Raw genomic sequence first — 20,897 nt, 5'->3', positions numbered from 1 at the left:
ACCCCAGTGGACTATGACTTATCAAAATCCCTGCTGAAAACGAAAGGTTTTGTGATGGCTACTCCTGGTTTCAACTTGACTACATCTGGAATGAACTACAATCCAGAAACGGAGGGCTCCCCTGTGAGGCTGCAAGACACAGGTAGGTTTTCAGATGTGGATCTCGACATGGAGATCTTGAGGCATAGTGGTCATGAAAAGCTTAGGCCCAGGTCAGGTAGTACACACCTTTAATCCCAGGAGACTGAAGCAAATTGACCTCTGAGTTCAAGGTCAGCCTGAAATAAAGCAAGTTCCAAATCTAGGCGTGGTGGTACCACGCCTTTAATCTGGGCCACACCTTCTGCTGGAGGCCTACATAATGACACTGGAGACAGGAAGATTCACTTTTTGTTGCTAGCACTTACTTGTCAGCACATCTGTTGGAATTTATCTCATCAGGATTCCAGGTTATCCAGAAAACCAGCTGAAACTAGCCTCATGGGACTGAGCAACCACTAGATTCTTGGACTTCCCATTCGTAGCTACTCATTGTTGGGTTAGATGAACTGCAGCCAGTAAGTCATTACAATAAATTCTGTTAATATATACAGACCTTCTATAAGTTCTGTGACTCTAGAGAACCCTGACTAATATAGTTTTGGAGAGCAGGCCTCCATGATTAACAAGTTGAGACATGATTGTTTTGAGGCAGCTCAACCAATTTGTAAAGAAGCTGTTGGTGAGAAGAAAGGGAAAGGACTATGACATCATTAAAATGTCAGCTATTCTAAAACCATCAAATGTAAGAGTATTCTGCCTCTCCTAAACAGTAGCTGGCTAATTATTATTATTATTATTATTATTATTATTATTATTATTATTATTATTATTCTCTTAGAAATTACATCCCAACAACAGTTTTGCCTCCCTCCTCTCCTCCCAGTACCTACCACCTTCCCTTTCCCCCCACATCTCTTCCTCCTTCGAAGGAAGAGGCCTCCCAGCGATATGAATATGGCATAAGAAGTTACAGTAAGACTAGGCAGAAGCCTTCATATCAAAGCTGGATGAGGCAACCCAATAGGGAGAAAAAGGTCCCAATATCTTGCAAGAGTCCCTAGACAGCTGTCACTCCCACTGTTACAAGTCTCAGAAGAACACCCAACTGCATAACGTCTATGCAGAGGACCTAGAACACACACAAACAAGGTCTGTGATTGTCCTACAAATAAATGCTAATAAATCTACTCAAAAAAGGTTTGCTGATGTTATGTGCTGATCTTACCTAGCATAGTTATTAATGATTGGGAAGACAGGGCATGAAGCACAGGTATGCTTTTAACATGCGCGCACACACACACACACACACACACACACACACACACACACAAACATATCTATGTTACAGTCTAGGATGGGGTGGTAGAGAAACAGAAGAATCCTTGGAGACTCACACATCAATTAGCCTAGTGTACATGGTAGAAAAAGACAGATACAGACAAGAACAGAGACATAACTACACACACACACACACACACACACACACACACACACACGGTGTGGAAGTGGTGGGAGAAAGATTGTTATTTGAGACTTTATGTGCAGCCATAGTCCTCATGTTCAAAAATTACTGCACCTGAGGTTGACAACAATCACATCCAAGGGGGCCTGAAACAGCATTGGCACTATGGTGTTCTGCCTGCACAGAGAACTCTTGGGTCCAACATCCATCATCCATGAATACCATCTTCCGTTTGTGATACCGGATCCCACTGCGAAGCCCTGTGGTCTAGACCTGGCCTGAGCCCAACACGCAGCTTGAATAAACTACACGGAGCTCAGAAACCCATGAGCTCATTTTGCAGTGCAAAGAGTATTCCACTTGCTCTCGGGAGGAAGGGGTTAAAAAAAATCAAAACAAAGAAAAGACCACTATTTAGCAGTATTTAGCTTCTAACTGACATTATGGAGTGGATGTGCACTTTGTCTGCCATGCAGTTAAGCAAATGTTGTGTGGGTTTTGATTTCTTGAATCACTTGTTTTGATGTAATAATGTGAACACGTGAGACAAGAGTGTGTCCCAGTGAGTTAAGTGAATGAAAAGCTGACATCTCAGGATGTCAGGCATAAAGAATATCATAATAAAGTCATCTGAGGGGGGGGGCTGGAATAATGATGTGTTGCCTTCTGGCTTTGAGTGCCGAGTGAGTTTGAGCTGCTACCAAGGTTTGGAAGGCAGCAAAAAGGCAAATTGAGTATTTCTGCTGAAAACTTAGATTCCTGATATTTTAGCTTGTCGTCTCTGATTCATGTTTTAGATAAATGCAAAGTTAGAAAAATGAGGAGTCTATATGTATAAACAAATGCATGTGTCACGTGTGTTTATATGTGCGTGGGACTGCCTATTTGCTCTTTGTAACTTATCTTTTCATAGAGGAGAAAAAAAACATAGTCTTCTTTAAGTACTCATGTTTTACAGTCTTGTTGCTGGACAGAGTTTAATGTGTGAAAGATGTTGGGGGCAGGATGAAATGAATCTCACATGTAAGAGATAAACTCCCCAGGATGACATGCTATGCTATCATACCTACAAAATGTAAAGATGGAAACTCTCTGGAAATTGTCAGATCCTGAAGTGCTATCACCCAGCTTGCTTACGTTTAGCCACAACGACCCCTGTCCTCAGACGAAGGTGGCATGTTTTATGTTTGAGGGCTTGGGTCCGATAGGCACACGCTGTGCTACTGAGGTACATTAGACACTCCCCATTCAGAAAACAATTTTACAGTTTGCAGTGGGTGCCCCGTTAGGGAAAGTCACCTTAATAAACCTCATAGTAAAAAATAAAAAATGATTCGTGCTAGTAGTGGGACTAAATATTCAAACACAGTAAGACTGCGTGAGAGCCCTTTGTTGTTCAAAGGGACTCAACCCTCACAGAAAATTAAAATGCATTTACATATGTATTTGCATTGGAGATTGAAAATACATTCAAAATGTAAGAGCTACAATTGGAGCTCTTCCATGTTCTAAATATGAATGATTAGCCTCAGTTTGACTGAAATGGCGATACACCGTTCTATTCTATAATTTTTCTCTTAATAAAATTAGAAATGCAGATATTATGTCATAAGTTGGTAGTGCAGCAGAATTTAGTAAACAAGTTCATACAACTAGGACAGAAAGCAAAATAGTAGAATGATTAGTACAAAGAGACCAGGCATAGATCAGTCATTTAGCCTTTCATCCCTGCCTTTGATTCTAGAATTCAGGGTGTGTTTTGCTTGCCTCTTAACTTTAGATAACCGAAATCACACTCTGTAACTCTTTGTCCTTGAGTCTTCTGGGCTTAAAATTGTGAAGTGGATTTACATTTTTACATGTAAAGCAGTTCAAGAAATTTCTGCCAACTTCATTTACCATTACAATTTACGCCTCAACACAAATAACACAGGAAATAGACTTTTTCATTTATGAAAAATGCAAGTATTGGCATTATGGTTATACATACCCATACCTTTGGGCTTATGAGCCAAAGGGTTATCTTAAAGGAATGGATACAGGGTATGTGGGATCAACTTTAGTAGAAATTGTCAAACAGCTTTCTAAGGTAGTAGCATCAACTAAATTCCCAGGTAGCTGGTTTTATATAGTTGTGTTTGGTAATTTCCATTTGTATTTTTCTGATAATTAAAGGCATTGGCTAATTTTTATGCTTGTTAGCCATTTGGATAAGACTTCCCAGAAAGTGCCTATTCACATTTTTCTTCTGAGATATGTACATTGACATTTCATGACATTCAGTGTAAGATTTATTGGATCATATATAAATATAATATAGGTGATAGAATATTACATATAATATGTAAATAATATAACACACATAAAGATGATTTCTTATATATATTTTCATTTTTAGATTTTTTTTCAAGAAAAGTTTTCTTCTCCAAAGCATTATTGTATTCCTTTTGAATTAAAATTTTGTTTACAACTTGACCTTTTTCCTTATGACAAAGTGTCAATATATTTTCTTTTGTGTCTTCCTGAAATTATTATTTTACTAAATTGTTGCTTGTCTATGAGATGAGAAAGTGGTCAATATTTTATCCATATTAATATTAAAATAATCTAGGACCATTTATGCACACTTTTTTCTATGCACTGAGTGGTGTAGCCTCTGACAATGTGTTTATCATCTATGTGTTTATCAGCAGCAGTCAGCTCTTGACTTCTCTATTTGTCAATTTTCCTGCCCATGTCGGTTATCTGTTAACATTCACTTTTACAATATTGTTCGGTCTATCCTTGAAACCCTGAAATTTCCGATAGTCTTAGAATCAGCTAATCAATTTCTGCATTTTGTATTAGAAGTGCCTTCAGTATTTTGACACATACACACACTAACATATGAACCCCATCATATGTCTTCTCTCATGTGATCTGTGTAGTTGCTTCTATAATTTTTACTTTGCATCTATGCTCATCAGGGAGTTTCTTGAATACTTTTCCATTCTTTTATAAATTTCTTGAAGTTGAGAATGAAGTATATACTTTCCTTAAGACATAGGAGTAAATGTTATACCCTTAGCTATGTATAATCTAGGCAACTTGTACAAGATTGGTGTTTTTCCATCTTTCTTTTTAGACAGAAGTCTAAAAGTTTTTAATGTCTATTATTATTATTAAAGCATCTCACTGATATTTGATATGTTCTTTAAAATGTTAACATTGCGTGTCCTAGATGTTCCATGTAAGGGGAGTGTAGCAAGCTCCGTGCAAAACCATCCTGTTTTAAAGGGTTGTTCTAGAATGCCAGCTTTTGCTGATTCAGCATCAGCTGATCGACATACTTTAAGGAGGTATTTTCAGCTGTTCTGTTTCCAAAAGTGTTCAGGTAACCGGAAGGTGGGAAGGTGGCACAGAGATCCTTTCAGATACTTAGCATGCCTAATACAGCTTAAACGTATGAATGCTTCTGTTGTTGCTGCTGATAGCCGGACATAGAATTTATGACACAGCCACATCTTTTTTCATTAGAATCATCCTTGATTCTTAATCACTGATCCCCTTCTCTCTCAGTTCCCTCCACTGAGATGTCCAATTGTGCTACATCTGCTCTTCAATCCAAACAGATTTATATTCATCCCACAGAATGCCAGGATCCCCCCACAAAGGACCATGTCATTCTATAGATGTTTTTCTGTGTTTTCAACTTATGTGATTCCACTGGCTGTACCTGTGTCCTTTTTGATAACACATCTCTTCATTTTATCTATCCCCCCACCCCAGTGTGTGTGTATGGGGGTGGGATTGGAGGTCAAGAGGCAACACTGGGTAACTTCTATTGTTGGCCTCTATTACAGTTTAGCTACATTTCATTTATTTTCTGTGTGGGATGGTAAGGCCCAGGTGGGACACACTACAAATGTAGAGGGCTTAGAATAATTTGTGGAAATTAGATTTCTCTTTCCACAATGTCTGACCTAGGGTTGAAGTTCGGTCACCAGGCTTGGCAACACACACCTTTATTTGCTGAACTAGCTCACTATGCCCAGTCACCTTTGTTTGCCTTTGGAACCAAGGTCTCTCAATGAATCTGGTGCTCATTCATTTTTCTCTTAAGGGTTGACTATCCCTTGAACTCCAAGGCTCCACCTGTCTCTATCTCCCAGCATTGAGCTTACACATACTTCTATGTGGGAGGTGAGAATCTAAATTATGATCCTTATGCTGACATAGCAGCACTTTGCCAAATAAGCCCTATTATTTACACTCTTGACCATTTCACAATTATATGTCTGAATATTGTCTTCGGTATACACTTTTTTATTATGAAAGAGCCAAGTCTTTACCCAGTTTGAGTGCTTGTCCTGAAGTGTACTTCTCCTGGGTATGGGGTGTTTCTACTTTGAGGACTTTATTCACATTGTGTTACCTCTTCGTTCACTACTCCCACTGCAGGCTCTTCAGGCTCCTCGGCTTCAGCACTGACTCCCGCCATCACTCCATGGCTCCTGTACACTTTCTTCTCACAGCTGATTCTTCACTTATTTCCGCAGATTGTTGTGGAAATAAGTTCTCGATTTTTAAAAAAATTCTTATATTTTATTTAAAAATATTTGAAATTTTTATTTTGCTATTTGTCTATGATTAAGAGTCAATATTTTATCCAAATTAATATTAAAATAGCTGAAGACCATTTTCCATAAATGGACCTGATGCAGGGAAATGACATAGCATCTGACTCTATCACTATCCCTGTGTTTATCAGCTGTCCAGGTTTTGACTTCTCTTTTTGTCAACTTTTGTGCCTATGCCATGTTCTCTCTCTAGACTTGGAGGAAGCCTGTAAATTATCAACATTTTTTTTTTTTTTGCTTAAATCAAATAGTCATTTTTGGCCCTGCTGTTGCCCCCATCAAATAGATGTCAATTTCTCCTCATTTGTTTCGTATAATCTCCCAATTAGACTTTTATATTTTCTCTCACTGTGCACTGATATAAAAGTCTAGGACAACATTTGTTTATATCAGGAACACCACAACTGACTTGGAACAATTCTTTGCACAACCTAATTGCTAAGATACACAATGTAACAAGGTTGAGAGGTTTGTGAACTTGAATCTGAGTGTGTTAGCTGCTTGAAAGTAGTATTCATTTATTATCTGTCTCCATCAAAGGAAGGCTATCTGTTTTGCTTATATGTATCAATCTGTGTTCAATACGTTAACTGGGAAATTACAAGAAAACAAGAATCAAAATGTCACTTTACAATTCACAAACACTGTATTTTCTATTGCCATGTAAGAATTTCTCCAAATACAAGACATTGCATAATTGAATAGTTGGTCATTGACATATCCAGAAGTCATATCTATCACACAAAATAAGCACTCTACTTCATGCAATCACTCACTGTCCAGGATGGGCACCATTGATCTTTCTGGGTTATTCCTTTCTCTTTTTTCTTTAAAAAAAGAAGCAACATATAAAAAGACTCAGAAATAAATGGTCCATGATTGTGCTGTTAGGCATGTGTTTCTGAGTGGCTTATAGACTGGTATGTCTAGTAGAGAAGAGTGGGGCCAAGGCCTCTGGAAGCTCTGACCTTCAGTAGATATAAAGATGATTTTTGATGTTTTGGTGTATCTGTTAGAATTCATTTCCTCAAACTTTGATCTCAAATCATTGGCTCGGACACATTGTTTGAAGGTAGGGGATTTGGAAGATAGCCAGAAGGATAAAGTGACTTCATGATGACAGTAGTGGTTCACTGAGACACATGGGTTAGCACTTGCCAATTCACTGAGGCCTTCCCTGTCTTATGCTGTATCAGGAGATGGAAACTCAGATAGCACAAAGTCAAAGGTGACACCATCAGAGCAGGAGAACTTCAAATTTGAAGAATAGCATCTACTTAGACATTTAGGGAAAGTCATCAAAAGTGGAAGGGATAATATGAAGACTAACCCAGCTCAATGAGATTCTCATCATTCCCATGACATATGGAATATTACACAGTATGGCTACCAGGAGAAGCAATACTATATCCAGCCCTGACTGACTGGGTTACATAGGTTTGTAGATGAGGGAAAAATACAAAGACCAAAATCAAAGATATCCAAGAGATCCCTGGCCCCAGTTCAGAAGACAAGCCTTTAAGATAAGACTTTGGCAGTGCTCTAAAAGTGAGTGTGGGACAAAGAAGGGAACTGTGAACACTTTACAAAGCATTAACATTCCCAATTAATTATCTTTAGGTTGAATAGTATGGATATGTCATCTACTAATTTCAACAAAATCATTAAGTGGATACCATATGCTCAGAATAATGGATCTGCATCGTGCATCTTGTAGCCCACCTTGTCTTGAATGTGAGTCAGTCTTCATTCAAAGTATTCACACTGCATATGCTACTTGCCTGTTAGTCACATAGTAGTGGCCAATGTAATCCAATATAGGAAAGAGAGTTATGTACTGATAAAATAATTTACCAAGACATAAATATATAATTTATTGAAACACACTCCAATGAAACAGTGAGTTTCTAGAGAGAGGGAATCATGTCACTCACAGAAGCAGGTGGAGTTATTTTATTGCAGGTAAAGGAGAAATGACTCCATTCTTTCATTGTGGGACTCCCAGGTTGGTCCATGTCTGAAGGGATAGGTGAATTTCCCGATAACTTGCTAAACAGCAAGCTTTAACATAGAACACAACTCATGCTTTAAAGACTGGCCTTTCGTGCAAAGTGCTGTGAGAGTTTATGAGTTAGGCTCCAGATGTTTGTATGAGAGATCTTGGGTCACTAAGAAACAAGGCGTCAAACTCTTGTGACTGGACTGTAGTGGTGTGAGAATTTAGCTTTCCTTTGGATCTTTTGTCTTTATAGAGTGGCCACCAGCTATCAGATTTATGACTGTGGTGTTTTAGTAACATGCATGTTACTCAGTGCTTGTCTCAAAACATACAAACTGTCAAATTTGCTGGCAAATTTGGACACGCCAAAGGACTTCTTTCTATAAGTATCAATTGTGATAATTCTCAGAAAGGAGAAAAGTCTTGCAGAAGTTCATCCATTTTGTGGTTAGAACAAATCTTTCTTTCTTATATCAAACAGTGGAAGAAGGAAAAAAAGAAATTCATGGTAGCTTTGGTCCCATGAATACAAAGAGAATAATTCTGCCTACAGCACTGTGACAGGTGCTTTGTCAAGATGGAATAAAGTATTAGATTATACGATTTGTCACTCTCTGACATCCTAGGCTAAGACAAGACATATAAGGATGAGACCTGTGCAACTACTAATAATTGTATGAATCTTAACATTTCACTTCCAACGAATACTCATTTTCTCACATGCAATGTTGATTTCATAAATTCATAAATTGTCTTCAGTAGAGAGTGTAGAAAAAGTTGGCCCCATCTTGCTCTCAAATACCAGCTGGCATTTGTGACCTGAATTTAATGCTGTGAGTTCTATCGGGGATATGGGGGAAAGAAGTCGCACTAATAATACCTTCCTGTTGGGAAAATTATTTCATTTAGAAATTCTAAAGGAAAAGAACAGCTATGAAGGATGGGTCCTACATTTAAATAAATAAGGGATTATTTGGCTCTCCAAAGTTTCCATTCCAATGGCTGCTCTTATCTCACATGACGGCTTATAGATGTCTGCCTTGGGTCATTACTAAATGACAGACTATGATAAACTGGATGACAGGAATAAGACAATGAGGTATTGTTTACACAGAAGATTGAGTAACTGGTTAGACAAAGAAATTCTCGGGTATCTATTGTATGTACAACTAACAGATTTACTGGGGCTTTTAGAATCTCGCCAAGGCTCTTTCCCAGCCAGCCTCATTAACTTGAAGTAAATCAAATCATGCAGAAATCGGGCTCTGTCACAGAGAAATCAGGAAGAAGAATACGAAGTAAAACAGACAGGAGATGACAAAGTTTAGAGTCTTTGGCATTTTTTTCATAAAACATTTTGCTTGAAGATTATTAAATTACAATGCAGAAACAAAAAAAAAGAGCTAAACACAAGTAAATTATGTCTTCTTACCTCAGCTTCTCTTTACAATACATATACAAATCTGCACATAGCAAGTATATGCTGATGAAATATAGATTTTAAAGCTTAAATATCATTTTAATAAAAAGATATATTTGTACACTTTTTACATGCACATCATTAATTGTTTTAAACTTAGCAGGGTATGCTGTGGGGTTGCAGGGTACTCAGGATTCAAATACTCTCTACAGAGCAATTTTTGGTGGTTGTTTGGTATGACCAGGATTTTTGAAATAAGCTTCCATTGTCTATACCTTATTTTGACCCTTAGAAAAATAAAAGACAAGTTTGGAACAGCAAAAACATTTTAAATGTCTGTTCAAAACATAAGACAACTGAAATGATTAGATTTCACTAAGAGTCTGAGTTAAATAAGCCCCGTCATACTTGGATATTACTAAATACATTCAGAATCTACCAATTCATCTGCCCCAACCTTCAGCATCTCTCTAAGGGTGCACATTGACATCTTGTTTTAGTAATAAGCAAAAAAGTGATGCTGGAAGAAATGGCATTTTACAGAAATCTAATACTACCACAAAACCCTTATTCTTCCAATGAGTGACTCCAATGAGTGTCTCTTTGGGACCTTCAGGAATAGCCCTTGCCAACAACAGCTGAGGTGTGATTTAAACTGGCATCTAATACGAAGGAGCCACCAAAAATAAATAAACAAGCATGTCTTTAGTAATCACAGCTGAAAGCTTCCTAAATATTTGAGTTAATTCTGGAAATCACTAAATATTCATTTTCTAATATTCATTTCTGGGTAGAGAGAGAGAAACAAAATAACATGGGACAAGTCAGGGGATCAAGACTGGAAATAACTGAACCTCTGTTGATTGTTGGTTTTAAGACAGAGTTCTTACTATAGAGTGGAGGCTGACATAGCACAATTCCTGAGCTGGCATTGAGCTTGGACTGTCCTGCGTTGGCCTCTTTGCTGTTAGGATTACAGGTGTGAACCACCAGCCTCAACTAAAAATAACTCATTCTTAGTGAAAAATCCACTGATGGTATTGAAATCAGTTCAGCATCATCCCAGAATCAAGTGGTTATTCTCAAGGATGGTGTTCAGACATGTGGACACCTTGTCTCATGTCCTAAAAATGGACGCGAGGCGCGCACAGTCTCAGGCTTGATGCCCGTTGACGGTTTGGTTGTCTAGGCATCTGGGATACCCATGCATAGAGACCTGTGTGCACGTGTGCTTGCGTCTGGGTATGTGAAGGGAACAGAGAGGGATGAACGGGCTGCACAGACATCTCAGGACACCTTGGTACCACTAGAGCAGCCGGGATCCAGGTCTGACTGGCTGCACATCGGATGCTGGAGTCCGCAGTCTGTGTGAACCCTAGACAGTGCTCCTCTTCTTCCGAAGTGGGCTGTGGCTGCCACAGAGTTTCAGCTCTGCATACTGCACCTGTGAAAACAGACAGACATGATGCTGGCAGTTGGGTAACCCTAGCTCACCACAGAGTGTGTTAATGGCTCCCCAAGGACATAGCAAAGCAAAGGAAGGAAGGTTCAAAGGTAATGAATCATTTTCTAAACATGGGGCCGTGGGGGGAATTAATTGCAGGAAGGGTTTCAGAAGTCATGCATCATTTCTTGAAACCAAAAATATTAAAAGCAGATTTTTCTAATGAGATGCCTGGGCTTGTATAGACTTTTACGTAGCTCACCACTGCTGCCTGATCTTAGGTCTTGCTTAGACCAGCTTTCAACTGTAAATAACATGGTACCTGCCTATTGGGACTCTGATCGTACATTATGACACAACAAACGAGTATTACTCAGTTCAAAGTACCTACAATGGTGAAGGGAAATTCAGTGTCTTACAGACATTTCTTTTACCAAAGTATTAAAATTGATGCTAGGCCCCAAACTTATATAGATGTCACTTAAGATTAATTTCACTTAATAGTGTAAAAGCTAGATCATCTGTGAGAAACAGGAGCACTTGTGGAGTCCTCAGAGACAAACTGTCAGTGTCTTTAGAAAGCACCCTTGATGGGACGGGGATGTTTGTGCTAATGCACGGAAGATCCACATTCAAATGTTTTCTCACATGTACCTCCCTGTGATCATGCCAAATATACCTGGATGACACATCCCAAGGGCTGGTGCCAGGACTATGGAGCCACAGGACTGATGAATTTCTATTCACAGATGTTGTGTGAACTTGCACTGTAACCCATGAGATGATACAGTGCAAGCATCAATGCTATCATGTGTAGGTCTGATAGGCTGGGGCTAGAATGGATTCATTGAAACTACTTAAACTATGATCACATGTGCTCCCTATTTTCAGCATTTCTGTCAAATTCTCCAAGGATATTATATCTAGTCCTACAGTAGGCTACACTTGCCCAAAATCAAGCGAACCAAAAAGTCCCTCCCAACCCTCGCAAAAAAAAAAAAAAAAAAAAAAAAATTTCTTCCATCTCGTGTTTCGTGAAAGCCCCCTCCACCCCCAAGGAGGACAGAAAATAATGTAACTGCCAATATTAAATTTGAAACAAACAAAGGCCAGGTTATTATTTCCAAACATGTCATATAAATGCTAGCAACTAGATATATCTTTAGAGAAGTAACTTTTTTGCAGGTTCAAGGCATGAAGTAAAAGCTTCAAGAAAAAGAACCACAGAGTACATTTTAATCTCTAGAATGTAGAATGAAGGGGCCCTTGAGACCTTAAGCCCCATGTGTCTCTAATCCACCGGAAGATGCTGGGAAACCAATTATGCTATGTTGGCCCAACGATGAAAATCGATCCTTGATTTGGGGTTCTCTCTGACGACAAAAGACTGTGCCTTTGATCACCTTGATGATCATGCCATGCGACCCCCCCTTTACCTATTCAGTGGTCACTCTTTTCCATTAGAGAAATCACTGCCTGCCTGACGTCCTTTGGCTCTGGTGCAGGCAAGTCTGCAGGACCCTGGATGGGGCCATTCTTTGGGACTTTCCCTTATTGGGGCCTTTGTTAATCTCTGCGCGTCCACAAAATTGAGACGCTGCTGGACTAAGTGGGCATTACCTGGGAATAATACTTGTGATTGATCTTAAATTTGATTTCCCACCACCTCTTCCTCTGTGTGTATCACAGAAAGTGGAGGCTTTGTCCTCGGCATTCCTAAGTCTTTCGAGGAAAGAGGATAGAGAGGAGGCTGAGGAGATAATTGGGGCAAGGGAGGAATAAGAAGAATAATCCTCTTGTCTCCTACTTCCCTAAAATGCCTGCCGTCTGGAGAACTGAGAAAATAAGCAGTGCCCCTCCTTTCCGCAGCCTAGGAAACTCCTCTGAGCTCATCTCTCTCTCTTCAGGGAGGAAAGTAATCAAAACGGGACCCACTTCACAGCCCCAGAACTGCTCAGTATGAGTTCCAGCTCCATTCCTAAGTAGCTCTTTTACAGGATAAATTTTCTCAGTCATTATGTGCTTTGGACGAAGGGCTAGTTTTAGTCCCCCGCCTCCCAGAAAGAACTCTTTAGAGATTTTCTGATTCTTTATCTCAATTACTCACACAAGCACAGCCATGTGCCCTTCCAGTTCTCTAGGGCTGGCAAGAACTCGGTATTGGTACCCCCGTGGGTGGTGAACTATCATCACATACCTTCTGAATGTCAGAGGGCACCCTGGAGAGAAAGTCCAGGAGCTCATTATTGTCGATGGAATAAGGATTTCGAAGCTTCTTAGTAAATTTATTTATGCCTGCAAAACAAAAATATGATGTGTTTATCATCCATATCTACCTACCTATCTCTTTGTATTTATCATTTCTCTCTCTCTCTCTCTCTCTCTCTCTCTGTCCACCATCTATCTTTGAAAACATGCCTGAGTGAGAGGGAGGAGAGATATTCACAACTAAAAATTTGTGTGAAAACAATCACTGTTCTTCCAATTGTGCACAAGTTGCTGTCATGTGGCATCATTCGCAGCAACTTTTTCCTGAAAAGATGGAGGGTCGTGCTGTGGAAAGAGGGCTCTGCCTTCTTCAGCTGTGAAAAATCCCATTACAATGTCAGTAGCAGAGCTGCAGAAACATGCGCTGAAGCAGGGGAACGGATTGGTTCTTTTGGTAACCACTGATTAAGAGCCTCCTCTGCTATGGAAACCAATGTCCCAGATGGGAAAAGGCCTCCACTAGTCAAAACAAGTCCCTGCTTGGATGCTCTGGACCAAACATGGCTGTGGGGAGAGGAGGGTGGGAGTCTTGGTGGGTAGAAAGAAACTGCAGCAGTAGCTCTCCCTTTCTGCGGTTTCACAGGATCCTTTTCTCTCACTGCACAACAGAACTTGACATGTTGATTGCACGTTGCTGGCAGAAACTGTGAAAAGTTATTATTGGAAAATTATCTTATTGCAGTGACTAACTTCATTTGTGGACCGCAGCGCTGGCACACGTGTTTGTCCAGGCAACAGAGTCCATGCTAACTTAGAAAGGCAGCAGTGGTAATTAGAATGAGGTTCAATGTTCAAGATGCCAAGTGACCCTGCAGCTTCTGTCAGTCTTTGGCTGTGCATCTGGAGCTCCTGGGCAGGCCCAGAACATGGTTTCCTCCACCGAGGAAGATTTCTCCCAATCTTCTTTTGTCTTCTACTCTGTTCCTTGGGGTTGCTCTGCCTTATCCAGATCTCATAAGCTACAGTCTTTTCACCAAATGTCAACCCTTTTTTTTTCATGTTGAGTTTTAGAAGCAGAAAGACTAGGTGGCCTTCTGAAGTTTTGCCACAGGGTGCTTGTTTAACAAGGATGGTATCTAAGGCCCGCCTGTCCCAATGATGCTGAATGAATGCTCAGCTTAGCTGTGCTCTGAATGGCTCCTACTCAGAAGCCAAGTTCAACAGTCCCCATCACATAAAAGGTTTGATGTTTCCCTTTGTTCATTAAATATGACTTTGCTTTCATCTAAGGACTAGACTTCCTGCATGGCATTGTACCTGACACAATGACAACCTCCAGTCCTTTCTTTGGGGGGTCAGATTTACATCTGCTTTGCAAATGGGAGGCAGCCATTGTTCATGAGTAAATGGTGGCTTGGTGGTTGGGCTGGGGAAGGATCTCAGTAGTGCTCCCCTTGCCTTCAAGTCAAAGCTGCACTCTGCCTTTCTTCCCTCTACCCCCACAGCAAGCTTCGTGTTTGGAACTAAAAGTCCCCCCAGCGTTCCTTTAAACTAAAATACTCTCACTGTGTTATTCTAAAGACATTTAATTGTAGCATGGGCTTTTTTGGCAAAAGAAAACAGACAAGGCAAAGTGATGAAGGGAGACAAAGACGTATTGAGAAAAGATGTATCTTCTATTGTTAATTATATATAGTGTGCGCATCTGGAGCCTTTACAACGGAGAGCAAGGCAGGGATAATATCACAGCCGATCAAAACACTGCATTCTTAGTCCCTGAGGAGATTACAAACCTGCACAGCAGCTCGGATGCACCCATAAAGGCAGAAGGAGTCCACAATGCAGTGAGACTGACTATGTTTGAAAGACTTGGGATAAAAATCACAAGGTATTCAGCTTGCATGCTTCAGAAGCATAGCTTATTTTTAAGGTACCTTAGGTTCAATGATTTGAGATATTCTACGAAGTTATCTATTATTTGACATCAAGTAGAAAGAGGACATCATAGACCCTTGGTCAACTTTATAGGGAAATAGGGCAATAGCAAAGGTGTAAGCATTACTGGGCTCCCATTCTAGGTCCATAACATATTAACTATGTGATTTCAGGCCCATGGCTTAACCCTACTGGGCCCAAGGTTTTTGACAATGAAATCCGCATAATAAAAACATTCCCTCTGTAGTTTCCAGGATTGGTTATAGAATTATAGAATCATGTTGAGTAATATAGGCAAATGTTATACAATCTGCAATTACCCAACAATAGAGAGTAACTGGAGTCATCACCGTGGATGTCAATTAGACAATAACACAAGGAGGTAGTGCAGGAAAAGAAAGGTCTTTGTTCTCCCATGCATCACACACAGTTTCGGGAACACATAACCGAACATGGATGTTGTATCTTGATCCAGTGAATACGACTCCTAACTTTAGATTTCATTTTTAAACAGAAATGATAGACAGAGATGTATCTGCTGTAAATACTGTTAGCCAAGAAGGAAAAAAAAATTTCAAATGAGATGCAATTCTTGGGGTATGACATTTGGTAAGGACATTGTTGAGTGGTCCCAGGCTATACAGAATGTAGATCAGTTAATGGAGATAAAGCCTACAGTAGGAAACACAATCATTTGAAGGAATTGAGTGGCTCCTTGCATTTGTGTAACACAATAACAACCACATGGCATAGAATGGCACTCCCTAGTAAGTACTTGGGTACATAGTGTGTAGGTCCACTTTGAGTGTAGGACAGAGGAGCCGTGCTTATCCTGTCAAATGCTGAGTTTCTTTCATGTGATGGATATCATGTTCTCCAATGGAAATACAAGATGAATGGCTCATAGCTCCTCATTACAGGAAGCTCAAAAATATAGCAGAGAGTTTCTATCTACTTTACTAAAAATGGAAGTGTGTGAGACCAGACCTGGGAAATACTAATGAGAACATCCATGATGAAGAAAAAAAATCAAAGGAGTTAAGGGAAACGTCTCATAAAAGAAAAAAGTTATGCAATGACTGGACTGAATGGTGGAAAATGCATGGCCTTCTCAAAATACATATATCATACAGGCCAACAAAGTCCTCTAATGGCTTCAGAAATGTATGTGTCATACAAGTCAGCAAAGTCCCAAAGAGAAAGGCTCCTAAAGACAATTTTAGAATTTCTTCATAACTGCCCCTTTGTGGAAATTCCCAGTCACTCTCCCAAAATACAGAAGTGATGGGGCCTCACCAAGTCACTTTATGAAGCACAGTTATGAGCAGGTAGAGTCAATTGCTCATATTTTCAAGTACTCCTTACATATGTTTATACCCACATACCTACAGGACACAGCACAGAGCCAAAGAGTAAAGGGGTGGCATTTCGCCTGTCAAAACCTCACAGTGAATTTTCTGAGTCTAGCAGTATTTCCCATGAGGGTTCAGAACTTAAGCTGTTTTCATGGGTTTATCTCAAATAATTTCTGTGCTTGAACTACTTCTACAAAAGTATTTGCTATACACAAGATCTAGTGCATGTAAATTTGGTTATTTTTTTGCAAAAATTTAAAGCCATCAATTTGTTCATGACACATTTTGTTTAGGAATCAACGCAAGTTAACAGGTAACTTTTAAAATAAGTCATATAAACCTTAACAAAGTCAGAAGGAGCAAGCAACATTTTAGGCATATACATGTAACTTTTTCCATGTGATAAGGTGTGGGTCTACGGGAGATATATTTAAAAGACATGCAGGAGTATTCTCTGAGCATATGTTAATGAATAACTACCTCACCTTATAGTAGCTCATAGGAGAATTGCAGAATATATTCCAAGACGCAATGCCTATTTTGTATATAGGCATGTTATCACATATTGATAGCTAAGGCTTAAACTCCATTACTTATTAGTAAACTCATTCATAAGCTATCAAAAATTGTCTACCATAGAACTAAGCAATCAGAATGAAAAATTGAAAGGATTTATTTGGGCCAATGAGAGCAAAATGAACTCCACACTCTTTAACAATATTAGCCCTGAGCTGAAGAACAGGTAGATAAATATTCTTGTTAAGTGGATGCCCAGAGATATAGAAAGCTTCTAAGACATGAGACTATAAAATCAGAAGCCTGGTGATTTGAGTAAAGAAAAAAGAGAAAATCGACAATCAGAAACACAACCATGTAGTTTCTCCATGTTTGAACCCCAGATCCTTGTATTAGAAAGCCAGGGGTCAAAAATATTAGGAAAAACAATGCCTGTCATGAAACCTGGCTGATTTTTCCTTTGTTATTCCTTAAAAATAGAATATTGCAATCATTTACCATACACTTATATAGTTTTATATATTAGTAATCAAGGAATGTTTTAAAATACAAGGGAGAGTATGAACAGGTTATAGGCAAATAATACATCATTATATATGGGACTTAAGCATTTAGAGATATAGATATTCACACGATTCATGAAAACAATCTTTTGAAGACTTTATCAACCTTCTTCATGGAAGAAAGGATGCAGAGAATTATCAACTATACATAGTGTTTAACAGCTGACCACGGCATTTAACTCAGCACAAATAAGATAGTAGTCAAAGGCCTATCATTATCAGTCACATCTGGTTAGAAGATAACATCTATAAGCTAAATATGTAAAAAAATTGGATTTGAAAAGAAATACAAAGAAATACTTATAGAAATGAAGAAAGAGTAAAATTATTTTATCTATACAATTCAGCAGTGTTTCAAACTTCATACTTGATTCTCAGTCATGCCTAATTTTTAAGTCAGAACTCCCTGAAGGATTAGATTATGTTTTTCCTTTGACTGGCTTCAATGGAGAACACTTTCTTTAAGATTACACTCCTAGGATGCTTGAATCTCCCTCAGACGGGGAAATAATACAGTCATCAGAGGTTGATGGAGGGAGGAAACTCTAATACAGAGAACTTGGGAGAGAGTAAACAGCAATATGCAGCTGTGGGGAAGGGAGGTATCTCTAGGTCATGCCAGAGCCCTGGGATCAGGGAGAATCCAGGGAGTCTATAAGAGTGACTCTAGCTTAGACTCCTGGCATTGGGGGATATGGAACCTGAAGTGGCCACCTCCACCAGCAGGGCTCCCAGTGGAAAGATAAGGACACCAACCCACCCACAAAATCTTCACCCAAAATATGTCCTGCCTACAAGAAGTACAGGGACAAAGATGGAGCAGAGACTGAAGCAATGGCCAACAATAGCTGGCCCAACTCGAGAGTCATTCCATGGGCAAGAGCCAGTCTTTGACACTATCAATACTCCGTCATGCTTGCAGACAAGAGCCTAGCATAACTGTTCTCTCTTTCTCTAAGAAGCTTTACCCAGCAGCTATGGAAAGAGATGAACAGTTAAACATTCAATGGACCTCGAGGAGTATTACAGAAGAGTTGGGGGAAGGATTGAGGAACCCAAAGAGGACAGGGACTCCACAGGAAGGCAACAGAATCAACTAACCTGGATGCTTTAGGGCTCTCAGAGGCTGAACTACCAACCAAAGAGCATAACGGGGCTCAACTTTAACCCACTATACATACATATATACCAGATGTGCAACTTGGTCTTCATGCAGATCCCCCAACAACTGAAACAAGAGCTGTCCCTGACCCCGTTGCCTGCCTGTTAATCATGTTTCTCATCCTGGACTACCTTGTATGGCCTCAGTTGAAGAGGATGTACCTAGTCCTGCAGTGACTTGATGTGTCATGGTGGGTTGGTACCCAGAGGAACCTCCATCCAGAGATGTGACAGGGGCTATGACGGCGGCAAGGGGTACTGGGAGGATGCTGAGATCAGGATGTAAAGTGAATAAATTAATGTAAAAATAAGCAAGCAAGCAAACAAACAAACAAACAAATATTACACCTCAGAGAATGACCATGTTACCCTCCCAAACTCCTCACTGTTGTGTATTCTTGAGTCATTTCATTTCTCCAATAATTCCTCTCATTTCCTAATGTCCAATTTGGCTTCTTAATCAGCAGGGTCCTCTCCACTCTCACCATCTTCACAGATTTTCTTGATGGGTCCAGAAATATTTGTGGCTTTTGTCTTCATTTCCATGTTCTCTGCTGTTGCTTACAGGAGAATGCATCCAGGCAGTCTCTGATCTTTGGGGCTTTCCTGAATATCTTGATGTAGAAGATCCCACGAAATGATGAACATGTGAGACTCAGTAACAGTCATAAGACAAAGGCTGTTTGCTTCTCTAGCAAGGAGGTTAGTCTGCTCCTAGTACACTCTTTTTGTCAGGTCAAAAAGACATACAGAGTCACATTGAGGCTTCCATTTTGTCCAGCACCAGAGTCACATTGAGGCTTCCATTTTGTCCAGTACCTTGCTTGGATATGAAATGTAGCATGACACACGTCAAGTTGATCTCTTTCTTGTTGCCTTTTTAAAAAGCGGCTGAACTTTATGCAAGCATGCCAAGTCCCCTGTTAACAATAGCTTTCTCTTCTTCACCCACTACTTAGGTAATCATAGATATCCATCCTTCACCCCACTGCTTCTGGATTTAACTATGAGGTTAGCTCATTTCTTTCCTGTAGTTGAGATGGCGAGTCAGAAGCAGTAAGGCAGAGTGGCCAGACTCACTTTGACTGTATATAAAGGGCAAGATGCAGGTGTTTGCCCACCATCTGAACCACGGTGTTTCCGGAAAGTTACTAGTCCACAGCCATATATTATTCAAATGGATTTACGACCAGGAAAGCCTAAAGGGAAATGGTAAGTCTGATCACAGTTTCATTTGATTGTGATTCTGCACAGGGCTTATAAATATCCATGTTGAGACCTCATGAAACTGGCCTTTGCCGAAAGGTCCTGGAAGTTTTCATTCCCCAAAGGTTTTCCTTAATCTCATGTTTAATTGGTAACAGGAGCGCACTTAAAGTTTATGGTTGTACTTTAAAAATAAGTAATTTGTTCTTACCTGGAACTGCCTACTAGCAAAAGAACTGTGTCAGACTTACCCCAGAGTAGAATGATATACCGTAGAGGAATGAAATACAAAACGACCGTGGCTATGGCCAGAATCAAACAGGCCAGCAGCGAAAGGAAGGGCACTGTCCAATTAAATGTGCTGTGGACAAACCACACCAGTGTCAGTTAAAGTTATCATAACACATATGGTTCATAGTTAGTTACAAAATTAGGTCAATTTACAAGGTTTACTTTCTTTAAAGTATGATATATATGTATATTATATATATACAAATATATAAAATATATTTGTATCAATCTCTAAAAATAAAAATTGAAGATAAAATTGTGCCAAATTGACTGCATATTTGACAGGGCACCTGAGAAATATTAATGAGAAGACAATCAGAAGATCCAGTTAGCATAACTTGTCAGAAAATCAGTAACACTGCCTTTCTCAAATGACAGTCCCTAACAAAACACTTTAGGTAGTGCACTATGATTAAAAATGGCCATGCTGGTATGTACTCATTGATAAGTGGATATTAGCCCAAATGCTCGAATTACCCTAGATGCACAGACCACAGGAAACTCAAGAAGGATGACCAAAATGTGAATGCTTCACTCCTTCTTTAAAAGGGGAACAAGAATACCCTTGGGAGGGGATAGGGAGGCAAAGCTTAGAACAGAGACTGAAAGAACGCCCATTCAGAGCCTGCCCCACATGTGGCCCATACATATACAGCCACCAAACTAGATAGGATGG

The 20,897-nt window shown here is 39.7% G+C and overlaps 1 protein-coding gene across 1 annotated transcript in view; it reads right to left on the bottom strand.

Moving 5' to 3' along the window:
• Positions 1-6,746: 6,746 nt before the first annotated feature.
• The window catches only part of Mctp2 (multiple C2 and transmembrane domain containing 2), a 227,462-nt gene continuing 213,311 nt past the window's right edge, over positions 6,747-20,897 (bottom strand). Inside the window, 3 exon segments of the mRNA XM_032893415.1 lie at positions 6,747-10,986; positions 13,184-13,281; positions 20,182-20,291. Coding sequence (XP_032749306.1) covers positions 10,918-10,986; positions 13,184-13,281; positions 20,182-20,291 — 277 coding nt within the window. The 3' untranslated portion in view covers positions 6,747-10,917.

The sequence above is a fragment of the Rattus rattus genome, chromosome 2, assembly GCF_011064425.1.
Source record: "Rattus rattus isolate New Zealand chromosome 2, Rrattus_CSIRO_v1, whole genome shotgun sequence".
Lineage (NCBI taxonomy): Eukaryota > Metazoa > Chordata > Mammalia > Rodentia > Muridae > Rattus > Rattus rattus.
Note: the sequence above shows the minus strand (reverse complement) of the source record. Positions and strands in the feature narration are given on the sequence as shown.